The sequence below is a fragment of the Eleutherodactylus coqui genome, chromosome 1 (genome assembly GCF_035609145.1).
Source record: "Eleutherodactylus coqui strain aEleCoq1 chromosome 1, aEleCoq1.hap1, whole genome shotgun sequence".
NCBI lineage: Eukaryota > Metazoa > Chordata > Amphibia > Anura > Eleutherodactylidae > Eleutherodactylus > Eleutherodactylus coqui.
The window spans coordinates 162,898,100-162,923,123 of NC_089837.1; the positions used below are offsets into that span (position 1 = coordinate 162,898,100).

General features: G+C 43.7%; 1 protein-coding gene across 1 annotated transcript; it reads right to left on the bottom strand.

Annotated features, from left to right (window-relative positions):
* Positions 1 to 1,022: 1,022 nt before the first annotated feature.
* On the bottom strand, positions 1,023 to 24,632 carry B3GNT7 (UDP-GlcNAc:betaGal beta-1,3-N-acetylglucosaminyltransferase 7). Its single transcript, XM_066602784.1, has 2 exons — positions 24,540 to 24,632; positions 1,023 to 2,875 (listed from the first exon to the last, which is right to left on the bottom strand). Exons 1-2 carry the CDS (start codon positions 24,548 to 24,550, stop codon positions 1,693 to 1,695), a joined length of 1,194 nt encoding a protein of 397 aa, XP_066458881.1. The 5' UTR covers positions 24,551 to 24,632; the 3' UTR covers positions 1,023 to 1,692.
* Positions 24,633 to 25,024: the final 392 nt, after the last annotated feature.

The following is a 25,024-nucleotide window of genomic DNA, read 5'->3' on the forward strand; positions in this document are numbered from 1 at the left end:
CCTCCATGTCTTCCATGTAACTCAGACTCTGTAGGAGTCAGGGCCTAATAAGCTAATAGGCTGCTGTCATATGTTGTGCTTTCTACAAAGCCTAAGTAATGCAGAGTCACCTTCAGGAAAAAAAATGGTATAAAGATTCAATTAAAAGGTTAAATTTAAAATTAAAAAAAATCCAATTAAAAAAAAACAAAAAAACAAAACACATGCCTTTTTCCTTACAAAAAAAATTTTAAAAAGCAGCACAGAAAAGAATAGGTGTTACTGCGTTCGAAATGAGACAAGCAATGAAAATATATTTATCTCACATGGTGAATGCTGTAAAAATAGTTTAGCAATGTAATGCCGGACTTGTTTTCTTTATGTGCCTTCCAAAAAATGCAATCCAAGGTCACATGTACCTCAAACTGCTACCAATAAAATCTATAACTCTTCCCACAAAAGATAAGCCCTCACAGAACTGTTAATGGAAAACTAAAAATGCCATGGGTCTTCGAATGCTGCGATTGAGATTCAATTGTTTTCCTTTAAAAATGTTTTTATTGTGCAAAAGTAGTAAAGAATGGAAAAAAAATGTAAACTTAGTATCACAGTAATCATGCCGATCCACATAAGAATGATCGTATTATTTTTACCGAATGGTGATCGTTGTAGAAATATAACCTCCCAAAAATTTCAGAATTTCTGGACTTTTTTTTTTTTTTTCCCCATCTTCTCCCCCAAAAAATAATGTACTAAAAGTTATACAGCACATATGTTCCCTAGAGTGGTGCAATTAAAAATACAACTCATCCCACTAAAAACAAGCCCTCATACGGCTATATCAATGAGTTATGCCTCTTGCAATGGAATTATGAAAATCACTTGGTCCTTAAAGCACAAAATAGGCTGGTCTCTAAGGGGTTAACAAAAAGTGAGGTTATTGCAGTTACAGCAACAAAGTTTATAATGCTAATTAATAGGTAGTATTTTTATAATAAATTAAAGCATTGTTTCAAATGTAATTAAGCATTTAAAGTGATTGAGATGCTTATAAATTTTAATTTAACCTTTACTTTTATAAATTAATTGTCAAAACAAAAAAAAAAAAGACAAATTAAAATAACCTATCAACATAGAGATCTATCATGAAAACAAGTTGAATATAAATACTATAAAACAATTGTGTTTTCAAGAGTTTGGAAGTCAGCTTTTCAGAGTCCACAGTACAACATATCTGCAGGTTTCTGTGGAGAGCTCCACCTAGCCCATAGCCCTCAGGATAGACAGCACCATCCATTGAAGAGAATAGTGTTCAGGCACTCTGCATGGCTTTTCTCCATGTTACAGTTAGTTAGACCCAGTGTTGAGTGTATATGTATACACAAAATATCCTTTTGGTTAAGTCTTAGTTTGTCCCATGTACAGCTTTGTGAGATAAGTCTTGTGTGATATGATCCTTCTCTGCATCAGAAATATAAAGCCAGGGCTGAAAATAGGCTTTCATTCACGGCATATAAGTTATCGTACCTTGGAGAGGGCTCTTAAATCTCTTAACAAAAAGTCACAAAATTCTATTGACCATGTACAAGTATACATAAACTAGGAAAATAAATCTCTTATGATGTGTTTTCTCCCGAAACCTGCCAGGAAAACAGTTATTATAAAAAAAATAAGTTAATTTTTCTGGTTTTCTCTCCTGACCGCCTTTGTCCACTAAAGCATATTGATTTTCCGAGAACAGGTTAAGTTACTATGTACAAGTTCCCACATCTGTAGTAGTTCAGCAGGTAGCAGTTTGTGGACAACAAGCATACTGCGATAAAAACATGGCTCTTTGTTCATCTTGCTGTTTTTATTCTTTACAATGCCAAATGTTTTAAACCCTTCGTGCAATATTGGCTTGACCTGAATGACTTCTAGACACATCCCCAAAAACACATCATCAATAGGATAAAGATCCAAGGTTTCTGAAGCTTTGAATAGTCTCTTCACCAAAGAACCTGCCATGATGAATCCACCACCACCAGCGTACGGAGGATAGAGATTTTTACTATACAGGGAGCTTGGGATGTAGTATTTATTCTCTTTTTTTCGGATGGGTCGTGCTTTGTAGAGTACGTCTCCTACAAAGAGGTCTGGTGTGCTATTGTCATCTAAAAAGTCAAAAATATTACTGGGGCTGACAAATACATCATCATCCCCTTTGAAAACATATCTAACATGCTGACAGTAGATAGTCATCCACTTTAGAAAGTGCACTTCCTTTAGAGTTAGGTTAAAAAAGGAATCTAGAAAGTTCCATTGTAGAATATCTCCATATATCTGGTTCTCAAATTCCAACAGTTTTTGATAATTGGCTCGCTCCTCTTCCTTCATGGCAGTACCTAGAAGAAATACAGTTCTTATTTTTTTGCCATTAACTTCTTTCTCCTTTCCCCAGGTTTTACGAATTACATCCCTGCGGTCATGCTGAGTTATTATGGACTTAACCACAATCAAAAGTTCGATGTCTCCACTGCATTTCTGTGGGTTATTAATAATCATGGGAAAATAACGACAGTGACGGTACAGAAGAAATTGCTTGAAGTTAGGTTCCATTGTCTTGAACCAGTCCAAATTAGTAAGATTCGAATTAGCTGTGCAGTTGATGGAATTTACATCCCATTCAGTAGGATATGCATCAGTAACAGAAGCAGTTGTCATCTGTTCCACTGTCTTGGCTGCCCAAAACCCATTTGGGACAGGATAGGTGTCCCTTTTCATAGTACTCAAAAGCTCCTCTGAATCCATACTGCTTTGCGTGAAAAGAAGTCCAGGGGATGTCCCCCTCTGGAAGACGGTCAACATGATTACCAAGCAGAAGGTGATGCACACGCTTTTGTAGACTCTTCTTTTCCTGCAAAGAGATCAGATACAATTATAAGATTTGGCACTAAACAGTACAAGAGGGAAAAAAAAAGATAAAACTTGATAACCGCTGTTTAAAAAAATCTGTACACTATTGCATACAAGTTCTGCAAAAGATCTCACCTGACCCTAGACTGGACTGTCTACCCATTTTTCCTTGCTGGTTATGTAATTAGGCCGCCTGCACATGGGTGCAAATTGAATTATGGATCCCGCACTCAATTTGCCCATAGATGTGCGTGGAGATTCCTCTGCTCCATGCACACATGCGGATTTTATCTGCAGACACAATGTGCCAAAAATAAAATCCCTGCATGCTCTATTTTAGCCCAGATTCCGTGCAGTGGGCTTCCATTCAATGGAAGCAGTTCGATTTGCGGGCCTTCAGTAATTGAAATTACGGAAAGGGCACGGCAAAACAAAACTTTTTTTTTTTAATCTGGACGATGCATGCCTGATGGCACGCCGGCCGGGACATCTGCAGTACAGAGAAATAAAAGAAAAGAGGTACGCGGGGTCACCGGCGGGAGGCAGAGACGATTCTGTGGGTGTAATTCGACTCTGCCATGTGCATGCCACTTTAAGCACAACAAAGCCAATGGACTATTCTAGTATATATACACCGATCAACAGTTTGTGCACTCTCTTAAGAAAGAGGCCATTTAACACACATCAGCTCTAGAGATGAGCGAACGTACTCGGTAAGGGCGATTTCGCAATCGAGCACCGCGATTTTCGAGTACTTCACTACGCGGGTGAAAAGTACTCGGGTGCGCTGTGGGTGAGCGGGGGGTTGCAGCGGGGAGTGGGGGGGGAGGGAGGGAGAGAGAGAGGGCTCCCCCCTGTTCCCCGTTGCTACCCCCCACTCCCCTCTGCGACCCCCCGCCCCACAGCGCACCCGAGTACTTTTTACCCGAGTAGTGAAGTACTCGAAAATCGTGGTGCTCGATTGCGAAATCGCCCTTACCGAGTACGTTCGCTCATCTCTAATCAGCTCTTTTGGCGAGACTTAAGACATAAAAATATAATTAAAGCAATAATAGGATTTCGGTGAACTATAGAGATCGTATGACATTGTCTTCACACAAGCATGTGTTAACAGAAGTGCTCTTGAAAATCTCAAGAGCACATGTAACACAGAAAAATGGATAGAACATTCCAGTAGCAATTTAAGAGCTTCTGTGCATCTCATTTACTAGTTCAGAATGTGTAGTACTGCTGCTAATGTTTACCTTGTACTGGTTATTTCCCTCCTTGAGAAGATTTAGTATGTGGGGGGATGTGAGAATTTGTAAGGTAGCATTTTGGAGTGAATAGCGCTCTTCTCAGCAAGCTCTCCTGAGCGTATGCGGATAGAGTCTTGAAAGGTTAACATGATTCGGATCACCTTCAGAACGCCTCTCACACACCCTGCCTGGCACGTTTACATTACAGAGAAGCCTCTTCAGTTTCGAGGCAATTAAATGGGGCTTTGCAATGAAAGACGTCTTTCTACTCCATGAGCAGTAAAATGCTGGTTAACGGGAAGGGAATAGGACGTGGAAATCAGACTGAGCTTTGTAAGCGGCCTGGCAGAAGGACACAGGTATTTGTATAGAACAGGAATATCTATGTAGACATGTGTAAAAAATGACCAGGATAGGGGGGATATTTTTTAAGAAGGCGGCACAGCAGATATAGAGCATATTACTTCATGAGAGGTTGCCCTACTGTGAGACTACTAACAAGGTCTGAGTAGCCCTAGTATCCTCACCTTAAGGCCGCGGTCACAACACACCGCATTCAAAACCGCGGCATTTTATTGCGAATTTCGAGCTGCGTTTTTGAACGCATGTTACAGTGGTTTTTTTTAATGCACCCCATCATTGTGATGGGTGAAGAGGTGCATAAAAACACACCAAAATAGAGCAGAGTGTGCTCAAAAATTGCGGTATTAGAAACACTGCGTTTGAGCGCAGGTCCGCAAAGCCCCATTGAAAGCAGTGGATGTGTTGTACTGTGATTACCATTTGAAACGTCGCGATTATCGCAGTAAAAAGCGGGTTGTATGAGAGCAGCCGAAGTTCAAAAATTCACACAGGCGAGCGCTTGCCAACGTGTTTTTTTTTTGTTTGTTTTTTTACCAGTTCCGAGGAGTTTTTCATTCAAAAACGCCTCACATTGCTTTTGTGAAATTGTGATCCTCAGGCACGTTTCACACGAGTCAAGGGATCGCAAGTAGGGATGAGCGAGTATACTCGCTAAAGCACTACTCGCTCGAGTAATGTGCTTTAGCAGAGTATCTCCCTGCTCGTCCCTGAAGATTCGGGAGCCGCCGTGGCTGACAGGTGAGTCGCGGCGGGGAGCCCGCTCTCCCCCGCAGCTCCCCGCACCGCCCCCCGAATCTTCAGGGACGAGCAGGGAGATACTCGGCTAAAGCACATTACTCGAGCGAGTAGTGCTTTAGCGAGTATACTCGCTCATCCCTAATCGCAAGTGTTTCCCATTGATTTCAATGGGAAACATCGCACTCGCATGCTCATCGCATGGCATGCGAGGTCTTTAAAGGTCTCATTGAAAGCATCACTGTAATGGGGAGGGGGGAGAAATCACTTGTGAATAGATCCATTCACACTGCACAAACCTTGCACTAGATTTTTATCTGCGTGAATAAGCCGTAGAAGAAGTTTATTTAGTGATGTTTTACAGTATGTTTACATGGGTCAGAAATACACTGCAAGCCTTGTTGATGGGGTTTTAGAAAAATCCCAGCCACATGCAGAAGAGAAAATTCACTGCGGAAACGGACCTGTGCTATAGGTATTAAATCCGCAATATGTCAATGTATGCTGTGGATTTCCATAGCTTGGAATGAGGGGGTGAATGTGCAGTGAATCTGCACCATTTGCTATGGGATTTACTGCTGGGATTCTCTGTGGATTTTAAGATGTGAATGTGTGAACCCATCCCAAGGACTCTCTCACTCCAGTGTTTTATCGTGGCTATTTTGACGCAATAAAACGCTGTCTGAAATCTCGACCCTCTGAGGCACTGGATTCCAATACATTTGTTCAGATGGCTGATTTTCTGGTGCGTAAAATTGTAAGTTATAGCGCACATGGTGCGCATTACAGCTGGCCCCCTTTACGCGCGGCCAGAAAATATAGGGTTTGTCCTATCTTTTTGCCAGAATACGTAACTGGTTCCCATAGACTCCTATGGGAGCTGTCAGAAAAGGGGAGGGGAAGATAGGTGAGAGGGAGTTTAGCAGCAGCTCAGGTTGCTGAAGTCCCTCACCCTCCCGTTGCCGGCAGCTCCCATAGGCTAGGGAGAGAGGGGAGGGAAATTGGCATGGCAAGTGCTGCTTAAGTCACCCCACCCCCCTTCTCTCTTTGCTGGCAGCTCCCATAGGCTTCTATGGGAGCTTCTATTGCTGCGATCATCTGGCAAAGAAAGGGAGGGGGGGGGGGGGGGGGGGAGAGAGAGAGAGAGAGAGACTTTAGCTGTGCGGCTTATATATGCCGCAGCCCGGCAATCTAAATGGGCGAAAAAGGGAAGATTCAGCCACGACTTTCTCATCCGTGCGATTTTCGGCCGCGATGCGCGAGAAAGAGCCCTAAGGTTGCAAAGTGATCTCAACCGTATTCCAGACACGCCTCACCAATGCATTCAATTCATATTGACTTTATTATAGGCTTCTAGATGCGAAAAATGTCTTAAGAATAAAGGGAAACACTCCAGATTGTATGATGGCCTTATTCTATTTAATACAATTGAGTGATTATTAGGGCTGATGTTGATCAGCTGCAGAACTGAAAAACAAAAAAACATCAAAGTGTCTTGGGAATGAATAGCTGGTGTAGTCTGTAAAAGGCAATAGAACTTAGTCCATTGACGGTTTTGAACTGGTCATGCACATTTAAAGCATACCAGCACCTTTTATATGACTTTTCAGAACAAGCTGCCTTGTGTACATTAGAAATAGCACAATTTCTGGCCATTATACTACTTGCATTTTTCAACAGTTTTCCCCTCTGCAGGCTGTAGCTCTGATTTTCAGTTGTCCCTGAGCTGGTGGGTACAGATTAGCTGCTACGTCTCATATACATTGGACATTGGCCAGAGAACAGAATCTGCTGTATTTTTTCAAACTCTCTGCAGCACACACATTAAAACTGCATTTTGGAGGGCAGCAAACAGCAATACGGAATAGTGTAGATGCAATTTCAGTAGGAGTAATACGGCAAATCACTTAGTACTAGTTCCAGCAGCATGCCTGAGTCTCTCACTCTGCAGCTTCCTCCTCATAGACTTCTATCGGTAGCATGAGACCCACCTCTACCCTCCTGTGTTCAGTTTTTATGTCTCTGTTACTAGAGACAGTCTTCACATGCAAATAGGCAGGGGACAACAAAATAGAAGAAAGAGACCCCTGATGCTCAGCACTTAAGTTGAATTTTTCAGCACAAAGACAATTTTAGGTAAATAGAGTGATTTGTGCTTTTGCTAGTTATTGCATTGGCTAATAAAGCAACTTGTTTCATAGTGCAGTGAGCTTTTAAATATTTGTTACTGCATCGCGACACTCAAGTTGTACATAGGGATCCCATATACAGATGCCTCATAAAAGGGAAGCTAGGATTTTTTTCTTCCTCAAGAGGTCATCAGCTTATCTCACCCTATTTGAATTTGTATATTAAAATGGGTTGTACCAGAATCAAACGTTTATCACATATTCATAGAATAAGTAATAAAAGCCTTATCAGTGGGTGTCTTACTGAGGAGACCCCTAATAAATCAGAAAATGAGTGTTGCTTGATCTAACCACAGTGATGTCACATAGAATGGAATGGTGGCTGCGCTGACAGAAATAGCTGAGTTTTTCAACTTAGCTATTTCTGGTAGTCCCATTGAAAATGCATGGAGTGGAACTTAGCATGTGCAACCATGCCCCATTCAATCTTCTCACTGCAAGGAGTACCATGAGCCCACAGTGAGGAGGGATGGGGAATACCAGACCTCCATTCTCTGCATCAGTGGAGGTCTTACTGGGGAGACCTCCACTAATCAGACCTTTACCACCTTTCCTAGGGATAGGTGATAAAGTTGATCTGGTACAACCCCTTTAAGGCAAAAAGGCGATTTCTGGGTCTACGTTTCACAGTAAGGCGAATTACAAATTATGTTATTGGGAATCCAGCACTGGTTCCATCCAATTTTGCATTGGTACAGAAACCAGGACCAGAGGAGTGAATGTGAGATGCAGTCCTCTTTGGTCTCCGTCTAAGTCCCTGTCAGTCTTTTACACTGGATAGAAAAGTCTTTTTAGTGGAGTCCAGGCTCTATCCCAATGCAGTTTTTGCATGAAAGATGGGAACCAGTATAGAACCAGCACTGAACCCCGTAACTCTAAAATCTGTTCACCATCATGATTAATGTAAATTAAACAAAAATCCCCTCCATTTGGATCACAAAAGTAGCAGGTAGTATAATAAAATGGTCTGATAAAGACAGATTTCCATCCCTCATGGATCATATGAATCATAAATATAATATGGAAGTCATAACAATACTGATGTGTTTTCTTTTACCTTAGAAGTCAACCTAAGGGTGAATGCCCACGGAGAGAATTGCTACACATTTCCCGCTGCGGAAAAACGCGTGTGAATTCCGCAACCATTAGGTTCTATTGAACCTAATAGCTTTCTGCCTGCCAATGCTTGCATGTGGAATTCTACCGTGGATTTTCGCGAGCGGAACCCCCCCCCCCCCCCCCAAAAAAAAAAAACAGCACGTTCTATTTTCAGCAGAATATAGCATTAATGGAGACTGTAGAAATTTGCGATCACTCGCAGGCACTTTTTTGTTTTTAGTCGCGGCACTCCCGCGGCGTAAATCCTAGGGCGTATCCTGCATCACTGCTTTAAATAGACTTATGTCCAGAAAAATATTAAATTGAACACCTGCTGCATATTTTAGATACACCTACGTAAAAAGCCCCATGGATTAAAAGAGAACCTGTCTGCACTTCAGAGCATATAAAACTCCCTACAGCGACAGAACACTAAACTAGAGCAGTTTCCAAGCCTTAGTTATAGTTCCCAAAAAAAAAATAAAAAAATCATACTTTTAGAAACAGTGTATTGAAATTTCTCATGTTGCATGCTACTGGAATGCTATTAGGTCCAGTGGGCGGACCGGACCATCTCCGCTACCTAGAGTATGGCCCATAAACCCAACCCCCTCTGCCTGCGTGACGTAGATGGCGTAGGAAAAGTCATCCCCAGGATGATCAAAATCTGAGCATATGCTGAAAGATCCCAGGCCGGCACATGTGCAGATCAGTTGAGCCTTTTGTAGGCAAATGGAATACAGATAAAGAAAAAAATCTGGCCCAGGACCGGTCTTTGGAAAACAGCTGAATTTTTACTTTTCAGTCTCCCAGAAAAATTAGTACACGTACGCATCTTAAAAAAAGAAATTTGCTCTGTACAAGATAATTTCGTAGATTCAGTAGAGTGGGCTGTTACAGGGCTCCTGGGGAAGTTGAGCCAGATTTGAGCATCCCCACCACCCCATGGCACCATTTACTGGGCAGTCTGCTTCCACTCCCTGTCTGTCACTAAAAACAGTTAATTACGCCAGCTGTCTGATATCACACTCTGTACAACTGACTGACTTCTATCCCCGACTCTGGCACATTGTACTCTCAGCAGGAGTCAGTACACAGCTGTAGTGTCAGACAGCAGGAGTAATTATGATTCTACTACTGGAGATGGTGCGAGGGCCACTATTACTAAATGGGGCCACAGTGGAGCCAGTAATATTATGGGGAACCACCTAGATGTGAAGAGTGTGCAAAGAGGAGTTGAGGCTAGAAGAAGTCTTCATGGTAGTCTCAACCAAGAAAACCACAATCTGACGTAGCCAAATCAGAGAAGTCGTCACCTGTGATTGTTGGAGTGTATTACTGTGTAGAAATACTAGCTGAAACGCAGTCCCAAGCTCTCACTCAGGACCTGAAGGTTGCAAGTTCAATCCTCACTTGGTTCAGGTAGCCAGCTCAAGGATGACTCAGCCCTCCACTCGTCCGAGGTCGGTAAAATAAGTACCCAGCTTGATAGGGGGGGGGGGGGGTTAAATAAAAAAACTGAAAGCGCTGTGGAATAAGTTAGAGCTATACAAATAAGATTTTTATTTTTTTTATTTTACTTAGAGTGGCTTCACACGGATGTATTTGTGCAAGTATTTCCGTGCACAAAATTTGCCGATGCAACATGCAGAGAATAGAACCATTGATTTCAATGGGTTCATTCTCCATTTCTTTTATTGAGCACAGAATTTTTTTGCATACTTCTGTGAAAAAAAACCTCCACATCTGAAACTCTTTAGGCTAAATAACGTGTGCAAAAAAATAAATAACTAAAGAGATTCGCCCACAGCGCAAATACACTGCACTGAGGCACACACAATTGTGCACACATCCGCGTGAAGCCGCCCTTACAGGTATACTAAACCCGAGCTGCTATATCGGAGTCCGCTGTGTTATAAAAGTTGTCCTATAGTATTTTCTAGTAACTATATATCTCACACACAGTTTTGCATAGGCACACAATTTAGAGTTTATATGAGAGCCATGTGAGTGCTACGCTTGCTCATCAATGCTATAATTACATAATGAAATTAAATTTGAAGTTCCATGAAACAGCTGACTTTTAGAGAACATTTCCTCGGAATCCATATTTATAAAATGCTTTATAAGCCTAAAACGGTTGTATCAATGGTACTCACTTCCCAAATCCCTGAGTATGCAAAATTTTGCAAAAGAAAATTTATCAAGAGGCTCATCTCTCACAAGACCCGAATTACTTCAGAGGCTGCAACCTAACTAGCACATCTAGTTTAACCAGAATGGTGGTTTCTTATGACCAAGCGTCAAACTTAAAACATAACCACCACAATGACCTCCGAATTTGTTGTTAAATATCCACTGCAACAAAAACTTTACTGGGAATTTATAAATGAAGTGTTAGGCTGTAGTACAGGGTGCCTTTTGAATAAGGGCTCATTCACCTGAACACATTTGTGCAGCATATTGCGCCAGTGTGAAACCAGCCTGAGAGCAGCAGTAAGTCATTGTACACTGTGTTACATACTGTATTTGCAAATATCTATACATAATTGCTAGTTAGAGTCTGCTCTACTATGCACTTTGGCACAATAGGTTCTTCATAGAAAACTATTGCAGTTATTTAGCATAAAGAAACCATGTACGTGTATTGTCAATCATATACATGTATGTGAGAACGTGCGCCTGTGTGATCCCACAGTGATTCTTCACGAGTCAGGTTCCAGAGACCAGGTTTTGTAAACTAAGGATTATTACTGCACAGTGTCTATTCTTCTATCACAACCGCTCATTCTCTATATTAAATGCGCCCACTGTGTTATTTGTAATAGATCACACACAAATATTTGAATAAGTAACAGCTTAGATCAACACAAAGCTTTACAGTTTAGAGGTGTTTTGCAACAGTTGGAAAGTGATAAATATTAGAGTTTAAAGGGAACCTGTCCCTAGAATTTTCGACCTTAAAGGAGATGTCCCGCGCCGAAACGGGTTTTTTTTTTTTTAACCCCCCCCCCGTTCGGCGCGAGACAACCCCGATGCAGGGGTTAAAAAAACCACCCGCACAGCGCTTACCTGAATCCCGGCGGTCCGGTGACTTCAATACTTACCGCTGAAGATGGCCGCCGGGATCTTCTACCTTCGTGGACCGCAGCTCTTCTGTGCGGTCCACTGCCGATTCCAGCCTCCTGATTGGCTGGAATCGGCACGTGACGGGGCGGAGCTACACGGAGCCCCTCTCTGGCACGAGCGGCTCCATAGAAGAAAGCTGAAGACCCGGACTGCGCAAGCGCGGCTAATTTGGCCATCGGAGGCCAAAAATTAGTCGGCACCATGGAGACGAGGACGCCAGCAACGGAGCAGGTAAGTATAAAACTTCTTATAACTTCTGTATGGCTCATAATTAATGCACAATGTATATTACAAAGTGCATTATTATGGCCATACAGAAGTGTATAGACCCACTTGCTGCCTCGGGACATCTCCTTTAAAGTGCTACCATAGCGCTGTCAATTTCATATAGCGCATGTACATTTTCGAGTGAAAAGAAAGAATGCTCATCAGCATAAAACAAAAAAAATCTTACATTTATATTGTGGCGCTGTGTATGCAATTTGACTTGTCTCAAGACATGGAGGCGAACAGTCGGAGTCCTAAGTCAATATCGGATCCACTTGATGGGCGCTTCTCCCTGCCAGCGATATCAGCGCAAGTCACACAAGATGCAGTCATCAAGTGGAGGGGGCATGCAAAAGTAGATCATGCCATGACTCAAATGGCATCCAAAAGGACACCCAAAGATATGACATGCCGCGGTTTTAACACCGCCGCGATGCGGGGGGGGGGGGGGGGGGGGGGAAGAGATATCGCTCATGTATACGATTCCATTCAAGGGAATGGTACAATGTATGAAATCTCATTCACATGTATTCAAAGAAATCAATACAGGTTTAAATCAGGTTCTGTTCAGAGAAGCAGAATTAACTATGGCTGCCAACCAGGTACTGTTGGTGATATGGGTTTGTGTTATAAAGGTTGTCTTAGAGAACATAACTATATATACACACACACACACACACACACACACACACTTTTGGGTTGGTTAGTTAGTTTAGTTATCTCGTTTGGACGATGAGGGTCCGTAGCGCCGATCAAGAATGACCGAGAGCATTGTTCCATTCAGTGTAGATGTCGGAGGAGGTATCATTGCCTATCTGTTGCAACTATGAGTGCCGCGGATGACCAGGAGGCCTCAGCCATACGGCAGAGGGTCGTCTCTCGATTTTCCTAGCAATTACTGCGGTTAGAGCATTGTGGGCTGGGACAGCTTCTGTCAAGCATGCAACATGACCAAAAAGTGCAAGTCGTGTCCTTGTTAGGCTGCGGTTACACGGGACGTATTCCCGGCCGAAATCTCGCGGCTTGGCCGCAGCAAAAAAACGTGACATTTACGTCGGGTAAGCGCTGCTTCAAAACCCGCAGCACTTAGCCGTGGGTCTTGGAGAGGCTTGGCTGCATGCTTTTCCGTTGCAGCCAGCACTCTCATAGAAAAGAGCGTGGCCGCAACGGGAAAAAAAAAATTTGACATGCTGAAAATTTTTGACAAATCTCGTCCACATGGCTGGATAATCGTGGGATTAGCAGCCGCAGGCGGATTTGCCACAGCGAAATTCCGGATGGAATTTCTGTGGCAAATCCGCCCCGTGTGAACCCAGCCTTATTATTTCTGTGATTGACTCAAGCCCCGTGCAAGCCTGTATCTTGCTGTTTCTGATGAAGTCGAACGAACGGACACGAAGAATCTGGCATTGGCATCGCATGTGAAAGGACTCCAGACACTCAGTGGTTTGCGACAGTAAGGTCCAAGTCTCCAAACCGCACAATAATATTGGAATTACGCAGGTCTGATAGAATCGAATCTTGGTCCTGAGTGTTATGTTCTGCCTCAGGCCACAGTTTATCCAGGGACCTCATCTTAAGGCTGCCAGCACTATTCTTCGCAGGATATCTGTGAGCGCCCTCCCATCTGTGTGCTGAACGCTTTTGAAGTACACGAATTCACTGACGGCGTCGACTCTGGTCGTTTACGTCTAGGTCCGAAGGGATTGTGTCGGCTCCTAAATTCTGCAGTTTGTTATTTTTGCCAGGAAATGTCGAACCCCAAGACAGTACGCTTTGGAATCAAACTGTTCCAATGAGTTTCTCAAATTGTGAGATGGGACGTCCAGGAGTGCAACATCGTCGGCGTAGTTCAGATCGGTGAAGTGGTACTCTGGAAGAGTGACCCCATTACATTGGACAATACACTGAAGGATCCAGTCGATGGCCCTGCAGAAGAGTGCAGGAGCCAAGACGCAACCTTGTCAAACACCAGACGAGGTCTCAAGCCTAGCAGATGTTGAACCGCTGATACAGACTTTGGTGGATGTGCCCTGATGCATATCTTTAGTAGGTTAAGAAGGGATGTGGGAACGCCGATGCCACGCAAGACCTTGCAGAGGAGCCCAAGAGCGAGTATGGCATCCATGGTGGAGCGGCCTGCCGTGAAGCCTAACTGCTGGAGTCTTCGCTTGGAGGTCAGGAGTGGTTGTACCCTTGAGAGTAGGACATGCGCGAAGATCTTGCCAGGAACCGAAAGGAGCATTATCTGCCTGTAGCTAGTGCATCCAGTTTTTGGGCCCTTTTCCTTGTACAGGGCGAGCATGATGCCCTCCTTCCATTCGACGGGGACTTTCCCACAGGACCAGACGCGCAGAGATAGTTGATGTAGAGCAGTGCTTATCAGCTCAATTGCGCATCTCAGTTCTGTATATACTCCCCTGACTACTATAATTACACAATGACAACTAGAGATTTGAAATTACACGGTACAGCTGATTTATATTTTTAGTGGTGAAGAACATTTCCTTGGAATAAACTTCAACAAGATGTTCTGTAAACCACATCTAAACTGTTGTATCAATGGCACTTATTACCCAAGTCCCTGTATTGGGGAGAGATTTATTTATAAAGATATGGTCTGAGATTTAGGGTTGTCACATTTTTCCACCTTTGTAAATATGGCTACCTATACTCCTCCTATGACCATACTACATCTCTTTGGGCTCCCTTTATTTCTCAAATGATGCCAGCAGTAGCGCGGGTTGCAACATAGCTGGGAAAGATGTGAAGGGTAAAAAGTGTAGGGTTCAACAAGGTTCAGTTTAATGAGATCATACATACAGTGTTTACTTGAAACTGTCACTCTTTGCAAGGTTCTAACTTAGAAAAAGAAACCGCCTGCTTTAATACATACCTTTTAGCGTTAATGTATTCAGCAATTTGGCTCTTTCAAAAGAAAAAAAAAATGCCAGATGCTGCTTTGGCAAATCCTGATAAGGTGATGCAGCAGTGAACCTAACTGGAAAAACTGGTACTCACTAATTTCCTCATGTCTCACTAGTTACATGCAAATACATATTCCTTATCTTTCTGACTCGCTTTCTATGGAAGGGCAAAGTTTAAAATATAAATCAGTAAATATATGTAGAATTTTTTAGATTTTACCCATAGTAGATTATTCTTCAATAGAACTTTTAAGTGAAATTACATATCCACATACACCAAAATAACTTAAATGGCTCAAAACAAAAAAAAATGCTAACAAATCATTATTAATACTTTAAAGGGTGTTCCACTGAATACGAAATGGGTAGGCTGACAAACAGCTGAGCTCCCCTGAACTACGCTGTTTCTATAACTCCCATGGCAGTCAATTGGAGTTACGCAAACAATGTAGCACGGTGAGCTACGGCATTTTTGTAGCACCTGAAACAGCATAGCTCGCGCTGCTACGCTGTTTACATAACTACATTATCTCTTTGGACTCCCTTTATTTCTCCAATGATGCCAGCAGTAGCACAAATTGAAACATAGCTGGAAAAGATGTGAAGGGTAAAAAGTGTGGGGTTCAACAAGGTTCAGTTTAAATGGGTTCGGTCTTAAAAAATTTTTTAAAAAATTCTGTACTTACCTATTCCTCCCCACATCGTCTTCTTACCAGATCTTCACCTCATCGATCTTCTCCTGGCTCCTGCAGTCTCCCGGGTCCCCTCACCTCCAGCTGGACAGATCCTCTACGTCCGGTGACAAAGCGTACATTGACGGTATTCTGTTTTCTGCTGGTCAAGGTACGCTACATCACTAGTGACAGTGTTCACTGCCTAGCAGGGAGTGCCGAATCCACGGCAGCCTGCTTTAGTGGGCAAGCGTTCTTTGTAAGGCTCTACCTTATTAAAATGTACGTATTAAAGCGGAACTTTTTTTTTCTTTTGGCATTAATGTATTCAGCAATTTGTCTTAAGAGAAAAAACACCAGATATTGATCTGGCACATCCTGATAAGGTGATCCAGCAGTAAACCTAAGCGGAAAAACTGGTACTCACTAATTAATTTCCTCATGTCTCACTAGTTACATGCAAATACGTATTCCTTATCTTTTTGACTGACTTTTTATGGAAGAGCAAAGTTTAAAATATGAAGCAATAAACATATGTAGAAGGTTTTAGATTTTATTGATCAATTCTTCAATAGAATTTTTTAAGTGAAACTATAAATGACCACATTACTCCTCTACAGACAGTTGTGCGGCATTAAAATGGATCTAGAAGCAGCACAGATGTACCAGTCAGAAGCAAATTCTCTGATGATTTAGAAGCATGTGTAAACTGATGGCATAAGCATCTAGAAGTTAAACAGTTTTGTTGGTTCACTACAGATTCTTTATTTAACGTAACAACTGAACATTAAGGCTGGGTTCACACAGGGCGGATTTGCCGCGCGGCATTTGGCTGCGGCAAATCCGCCCGCGGCCGCTAATCTCGGGATTAGCCAGCCATGTGGATGAGATTTCTCAGAAATCTCGTCCACACGGGACGGCTAATCCGCTGCAGTAAGTCCGTCGGAAACCGTGGCTGCGGCCGTCGCAGCCGCGGTTTCAGAATATGCAGCATGTCTATTTACTTTTTTTTTGTGTTTATTTTCATCGCGGCCGCGCTCTCCTCTATGGAGCGCCGGCCGCAACGGAACAGCGAGCGGCCGGGCCGCTGCAAAGCCGCCGCGGCTTAAACCGCGGTAGTTCTCCTGGCGGAAATCTCACGGTTTTTGCTGCGGCCAAACCGCGAGATTTCCGACGGGAATACGCCTAGTGTGAACCCAGCCTAAGACTGGGCTCACAATGGGCGGATTTGCCGCAGAATTTCCCTACGGCAGCTAATCTCGTGATTAGCAAGCAATATGGACGAGATTTGTCAAACATCTCATCCACACGGGGCAGACAATCTGTCTCGGCAAGGCCAGCATTAGCCAGCGCTGCGGTGTGGCTTCCTGGGACGCAGTATGTCATTTCTGTATTTTTTTCCGTTGTGGCTTCGCTGCTCTCTATGTGAGAGCCGGATGCAATGGAAAAGCATGCGGTGAAGCCGCTCCAAAATCCGTGGCTAGGTGCCGCGGGTTTTGAAGCTGCGCTTATACCGTGGAAATCCCGCGTTTTTTGCTGCAGCAAAACCGTGAGATTTCCATGGTGAAAGAGTCCCATGGGAACCCGGCATAAAGGGGTTTTCCAGTTGCAAACTATTGATGGCCTATCCTCAGCATAGGTCATCATTTGTACATAGACTAGGGTAAGGCGCCTCTGATCTCCACCAATCAGCTGTTCTCTGGGTCAATCTGCTGGTTTCTGCAGGAGGTACTGTTGTACCTTGTCCACCAGAAGAATGGGTGGAAATAAGCTGCATGCCGACAACTTTATTGGCTGGGCCGCAGAATCTGCTGGTCTGTGCTCCTAGCTCCGCTGTCATAATTCCCATGGCGACCTTCTTCCCTTCCAACTTCAGTGGTGCACGCCCCCCCCCCCCCCCCCCCCCCATCTATTGAATTTCCCCCACTGGCAACTCCTCAAGCCGGCACGTTGTGGGCTCGTAGGTCCCCAGTGATACTTCCACCGGCGACCTTCCCTGCCGGCACCAGCGCTGTAATCATGCCCTCACCCCCACCCCCCTTCCCCTGTCACAATATGTGACGGCACCAAGGAGACTGACAGTGCAGGAGCCGGGAAGGGGACAAGGGAGAATGGCGGAGTGTCACCCTCCCCGGCGTTCTGCCTTCTCCCGTCCCTGCTCCGGCACAGTCTAGTGCAGAAGCTGGTAGGGGAACAAGGGAGAGCGGCCGTGGGGTCAGTGTAATACAAAGTCTCGCCACTGCAGTGGGAACAGAGCTGTCTGCTTCCTGCTAAAATCAACTAGGAGCACAAACAGCGGCCCCGAGAACTACTGATTGGCAGGGCTCCTAGGCGACAGGCTACTACCAATCTACTATTGATGACCTATCCCGAGGATAAGCTACCAATAGTTTATAACTGGATAACTCCTTTAATGTTCTGCTTACTGCTATTATCAGAAAAATAATTCACAATAACTAAGTCACATCTGGTTCAAACCTCTGGTCACATGATATGTGATGTGGCTGCTGGTGCTCGGTTTGTTCATCATGGCATCTGCTGAAGCATGAGCACTTTGCACTCCAGCAGGTCATAGGATTCACTCTATGCTGTCACAGATTACTCTGCGTAATAAAAGTGTAATGATGAATATACCTTTAGACAGCTCTCATAAGACTGTGGTGCTGGGCTACTTTTCCATGGCCCACCCAGTAGATGCTATGATGATGAGTGTGGGGCAGTGTGTGTGGTTACATAATGCATACACATAAAAGCAGGATTATTTTGCTAACCACACCATATCAGGCTAAGGCAGTCTTCACACGGCCAAGAAAGTTGCGCGAGATTTGTGCATAGCAAGGCGTACAAATATAAACCCTGATGCCACGCAGGAAACAAATCACAGCATGTTCTATCATTCTGCGTGCTCTCGCATCGCCACTGTTTTCGAAGGGGCCCAATGTGCAAAGTGCACGCAATGCGTTGAGATCTGCCATTGAAAACAATGGGAGAAACTCCACCCGTTCTTTCCCAAAGTGATACGAGGCTGTTTTCACATGAAAACGCTGCACATCCTCAAGGATTTGTAGAAGTCCACTTACTTGAGTCTGCCCTCCGGCAGACCCAAGTAATGATGAGTTAAAATAGGGTGCATGGGGTTAAAATGCCAAAACAATACCACAGTGTAGCAAACAGTACCTCCCCAGTAGCGCTAAATACCACGGTGCAGCAGAGTTCATACTGCCCTAGGTACTTTTAGTTCTTACATTCTTAGTGGTGAGGCTAAAGTTGCACATACTATTACACAACTATTACACCAACAGCTATTCTTTCCAGCTCGCTCATACACCTTCAGCTGAGAATGCATGGATTTTGATGTGGAGAAAGGGAAAAAAGCTAGTGCCAGATACCTCCTTTTACAGGTTTTGCTACTTTTGGACACACACAGATGGTCTTCGTGTTGTCACATTCTGAGACCTGCGTGAGGGCTTGTTTTTTGTGGCATAGGCTGTAGTTTTCATTATCATTTCAAGATCCGTACAGGTTTTTGATGCAACGCCTTAGGATACCACCCCATTTCTTCGCCATGTATTCTGTCCGTGGACAAAATGAAGTTATGTTTGCTTGTCTTAATGTCCACAGCCAGAGTCCACTGAGAAGCTGGAAAAAAGGGGAGGTACCCCAAAATGTCACATCAGCATATGGACATGCTTCATTCTAAGTTACTCGGATTAAGGCTGTGGACATAATGGAGTTATCTCCACATGGACATTAATGGGACAATGTCCAGGACCTTAAGGTCCATTTACACGCAAAGAAAATCTTTCAAACAGCCAAAAGAATGCAAGATTTAGCGATATATTTGCATAAAGTGGCTTTATTGGCCATTAACAATTTAGCACCTTTATTTGTATGTAAATCAACTTCCAGGAGCTGTTTGCAGAGCCCAGTGTGTGTGTTTAAATACACGCCTAGCTGTGCAAACAGCTATTGACACATCCTATTGTTCTCCTTGCGGCTAGTGTAAACATGCTGCGTGGTTGGGGGGGACAAAGTGCAGTCTATTTAAAGATGAGCGAAATACATTCAAATGGAATGTATTTGCTCAGTCTTTCAGATGTGTGAACAATAGATTTTATGTGACGTAAAATCCACCGTTCAAACTAAAAGTGCATGATGCGCGCTTTTACATGTAACGATTATCGCTTATGTTCGGCCATTTGGACGACTTTTGAGCGATAATCGTTGCGCATAAAAGGGCCTTTAATCTTGCTAATCTATCCTCAGAATAGATCAGTAGTTGATCACTGGGGATGCGACGTTTCTCCTCTGACAAACAGAGTATCATAGGCTATCACTGAATCGCTCAATGTGCAGTGCAGAGACTGCTGAGAGGACAGCTATTGCACATGCAAGTAGTCATATACTTCATGTAAAGCAGAAACCCATTCAGATGGATGTATATCCGGTCTGTGTATTTTATGAACAGCATATGAAACCAATAGACTATCCACAAGTGCATACCAAACAGTGTGGAAAACAAAAACCGGCATGTTCTGTTCTAACCCATATCACTAACAAGAGTTGGACTTGCCGTCCGTGTGCTGTCTGATGCAAGTTGCTCCTCAGAATCTTGGGCGCAATTCTTATTTGACTGTTTGAATGGGCCCTAAAGGGGAGCTAGCGCTAAGACCAACGTTAGTTATTTCAGCACAGAAAATAGCTTTTAATGTATTTATGTTGCTAAACTACTCATTTTAACACATGTATTTGTCTTATGAAGGATGCTTTAAGGGCTAACTCTTTCCAAACTTCACACACACACACACACACACACACACACACACACTTTGAGTGACTATTTTGGGGCTTGTAGAACACCAATGATTTCGTGTGTTTTTTGGGTACCAATTTTGCAGACATTTTTCAAGGTTTTTTTTCTAAAGAGAAGTCAGTAGGAGAGCCATTGATGGAGTGTCACTGAGGCTGCATGCTTCAGTGATTTAAACTCCCCCCACTTTAGGATCTACAAGAGTGATTGCTTTAAAGGGATATATTGGGACTTTTTTTTCCTTAATTGATAACTGCCAGGTCACAAATAGATCGTTGGGCATTCGCCACTCAGCCCCCTGACAATCAGCTGATTCCGGAAGCCACTGTCATTGTAGAATGTGGTGACCATACTTCAGTTTCTGTTGAATTCAATGCGAGCTGCGCTGCAATACCGACCATGGCAGCTGCACTATGGTCAGCTGCTTTCTGCTTCCTGTGCTGACTACAGTGACAGCAGCCCTGGGAATCAGCTATTCGGCAGCTGTCTGTCAGTCATTAATGGAAAGAAAAAAAAAAAGTAAAAAGTCCCAAAAAAGCCTTTTAACTGACTGACATTTGGTTCCAGGATTTAGAGGTGACCAAAGAGGTTGACTGGGAAGGTCTGACCCATACTTCATCCAGAGTTTTACCTGCACGTACAAGGGCAAGCTCTGAAGCTTAAAAGGGTTATCTGGCAATTTAAAATTTCTTACCGAAATGTGCAGAGCCTGACCTGACATTTCCAGGTTGCGTTCCGACAAGATGTCGTGGGAGAGCGACGGGCTGTTGGCTCAAATTTAGGCATGGCTCTTTTTCTATCACGGCCGATGCATATGTTCTCTCATAAACCTCACAGTCCAAATGCAAATATACAGCAAGACAAAAATGGTTTCTTCTCAATCTCAGGACTGTATACAAGCAGTTCACCATACGTGACATATACTATACAGCAAACAATTGTCAATGATATTTCACACTGATACATAGGTAGAGGAGCAATAGTCCATGCAAAGACGCTGCTAGATGGAAATCAACGTATGCACACATTCAACGAGAATCGTGCAGTCTAAACACGCTGCTAGAACATGGACCAGCTGGTGAGAACGCCACCAGCCTTATCGCTCAGGCAAATGAGGATAGTGAGATTCTCAGCCCATGTAAAAGGGTCACTACTTTAAATAGAACTTTCTGTTGCTTAAAGGGGTTTTCTGGGGAAAATACTATTGATGACCTATCCTCAGGATAAATCATTAGTTGATCGCCTAGGGTCAGTCTCTCAGGACCCTGACTGATCAGCTGATTGTGCACCCACTGACAGCTCCACAATAACAGAGGTTGGAGTGGAAGTCTCTACTTCAACTTCTGTATAGTGGCCAGCTCTTGTAACTGCAAGCACGGCTCTCATTGAAATAACGTGAGCAGTGCCTACAATAACAAGCGCCAGCCACTACACAGAGGTCGGAGGAGAAACTTCTGCTGCTTCCGCTCCAGCCACCGTGTAACTGCGGCGCTGTCAGCAGGCTCAGTCAGCTGATTGATCAGGGCTCCAAGCGAGGGACCCCAGCCTCAGGATAGGTCATCAATAGTAATCTCCCTGGGAAACTCCCTTTTTAAACCAAGCCTTTGGTATCAGAAGCAGACCTGTGCCTATATTACATATTATTATGGTGAGTGGATACAACAGTATCTGCGTGCAAAACGTCTGCAGCATATTACAGTAGAGGCAAAGTACTGTAGATTTTAACAAGTCTCATCTACATGCTACACACAAAAATAAAAATCATTTATGTTGAGGATTTTCACCATGGATTTCTTCCCTTTCACTGAGTCGGGTGAAATCCACAGCAAATATGCAGCAAGATATGCCAAAACATTTTGCCAGTAAAATTATACCCTGTGCTTGTAAGCTTCTAAGCATAATAACGCTGATATTTCAATATTGAGCCCTTGTAAAGAGAATTACTTCTATCATACAAAAACAGTTTTCAAAGACAACTTCTTTTGAATCTTTATGTTCACACGTAGTATAAATGCTGATAATGCAGATTCCATTAAACTAACACAATCCTAACAAAAAAATGTATTGTTACGGAAGAAATTGCTAACTAGATAGCCCTCACTGCTGAGATCACCATGATATTACACTCTGTATCCAGGTGACAAGATTTACACGCAGATAACAGTTTATCAGACCTGGAAACCTGACACATATACAGGTTGCCAAGAGAGTCCAACAACTATACTCCATCCCTAAGCAAACAATAGACACATTAAATAGCCCCTGGGAACAATAAATCTGCCAACACAGAATATAGTATCACCAGAAAAAAAGAAGAAGTGACAATTTTATCTTACTTTATATTACTATTACGCAATAGCAATCCACAGTTACACACTAATGGAGTAAAGTGTGATTGTTCCCAGTAAGAGAAACCACGGAATCTTGTAGATATGATACCTTTTAATGGCTAACAAAAATACATGACGTTAATGCGAGCTTTCCAACCAACGCAGGGTTCTGCTTCAGGGTTAAATCTAATGGAGTATAACATACATAGAACAGTCTTGTCTCCAGTGCAACAAGTATGCTGATACTATTTACTGTATGAACTCCGCTGATTAGAGGGGCGTTAAAGGGTTATTCCCATCTTGACAAAACATGGCTGTGACGGGGCTACTCCCTGCACAAGGTGGTTAGGAGGACAGTAACAACCAAGTGCAAAAACAGTGTAGCACAGCAAGATACGCAATTTCTGTAACTTGTTTGCTGCACTACAGCGTTTCAACAACTCCAGTTCACTTCTATTGGAGGTATGGAAACAGCATAGAGAAGCCTGCTTGCCTGTTGCTGTAATTCCCAATCACCTCTGGTCACCGTATTTAATTGGATCTGGGAAAAGGCGGGGCTACAACTCGAGACGGGTACGGGTCCGATCTTTGCAAGCAGCACCTATCAAGACTTTTATGGTATATCTTATGGACATAAAAAGCCGTGTGGAAATACCCCTTTAATTGTCAAAAAATCTGTATTGATAGGAATCATTGTTATTTACTATTAGACATGTATCCTTTTACAACAGCTGACCACAAAGATCATTCGGTAGATTTGGCTATACACAAGATAAATGTTGGCCAAAACCACTGATTTTGGAGATAAACCACGGCTAGAGGTGTCTGTCAGCAGCTTACCCCCTCTCCTCATTGAAATAAACTTGTACACTAGCCAAGAGTGCACATTTATGGTAGGAGTCCAGGGAAATCGTTGTAGGGGGAAGGCTCCTTCAGCCATCTCATGTGTATGGCCAGCTTTGAAATTGAGAAAATGTTTTAAAGCAAGGGTCTTTGAAAGTTTTAAAAGTGTTTTAAAACAATGAAAAAAATCGAATCCATTCCCCTTGGAACAAATCTTTTAAGCAAGCTACACATAAGGATAGTGGCAAGTGGTCTTCTTCCAGACATATCACTCTCCATACAATTATTAAACACATTATATTACACAGATACTTAGAAAGGGCGACTGTGCCTGAAGATTTGCATCAGACCCGGAGCAGTGTAAGTAGTGGGGAGGAAAGCTAAGAATTAGGTTGTTGCAGGTCCCCCTCCCAGTAATGTCTCCGATTCCCAATTTACAGTCATGTGAATTCATTCATCCGTAATTTGCAAAATTTCCGGATCTTTCATTTTAGTCAATTGCTACAATGTTTCCATCTGCAAAACGCTAAATACCTGCAGCAGGAGCTCAGTGCAGTATATGCAGCGGACCTGCAGTATATAATCCCCCCCCCTATACATGTAAAGACGGGGGGATCGGCTGCAACACACAAGACCCACACAGGCGACATGCCGTTCTTTCTCCTAATAATTCTTTTTCCCGTCAACCGATCGTTTTGCACAAACACTCATCAGTGGTTTTACATAGGACTGCTATTAAATCTCCACTGTATCACTAAATCTGCACCCTGCGCCTGGGCAGCCCCGCCGCGCTATTAGCGTGCTGCACAGAAACCTGTAGCGACAGCAATAGCGGACCGTCCGGCGGCTCCAGGAGGATCCCCGCTTCTCTCCAGCAGCCGGCGCATGGACCGATCTACACACCGCGGCACAGAGACCCAGGCACAGCTCCCAGCGGGGCATCTAATATGTCTTTATAAAGAAAATTCAGCAGATACACCGTATCACACAGTTATGATATAACAGTCCTGCGGCAAGACCACCCTGGGCTGGGGGCTGCTTACACACGTAATAGAGAGCACTCACCACTGCAACATCCTGACCGGGCTGCGAGGAGCAGGGAGATAAGAGTCCGCCGGGTGTGAGGGAGACCTGAGGGGAGAACCGGTACAGGAGGCTGGGGGGGAGTGGCGGGAGGAGGGGAGCGGCAGGACAGAGGAGGAGTCCATAAACCCCGCGGGACCGTGTGCGATAAGTGTTATTACATGGCAGACCAGCAGCCCGGGCACACCCGTAGAAATATGCTGTAACTAATACGCAATTCACAAGTATGTTACCTTATATGTACCATGCACTGCCCTCACAGGTATGTGACCAGTTATGTGTAAATCACACAAACCCCTCACAGGTATGTTACATGTACCGCAGACACGGTCCTCGCAGGTATGTTACATGTACCGCACACACGGCTCTCACAGGTACGCTACATGTACCGCACACACGGCCCTCACAGGTACGCTACATGTACCGCACACACGGCCCTCACAGGTACGTTACATGTACCGCACACA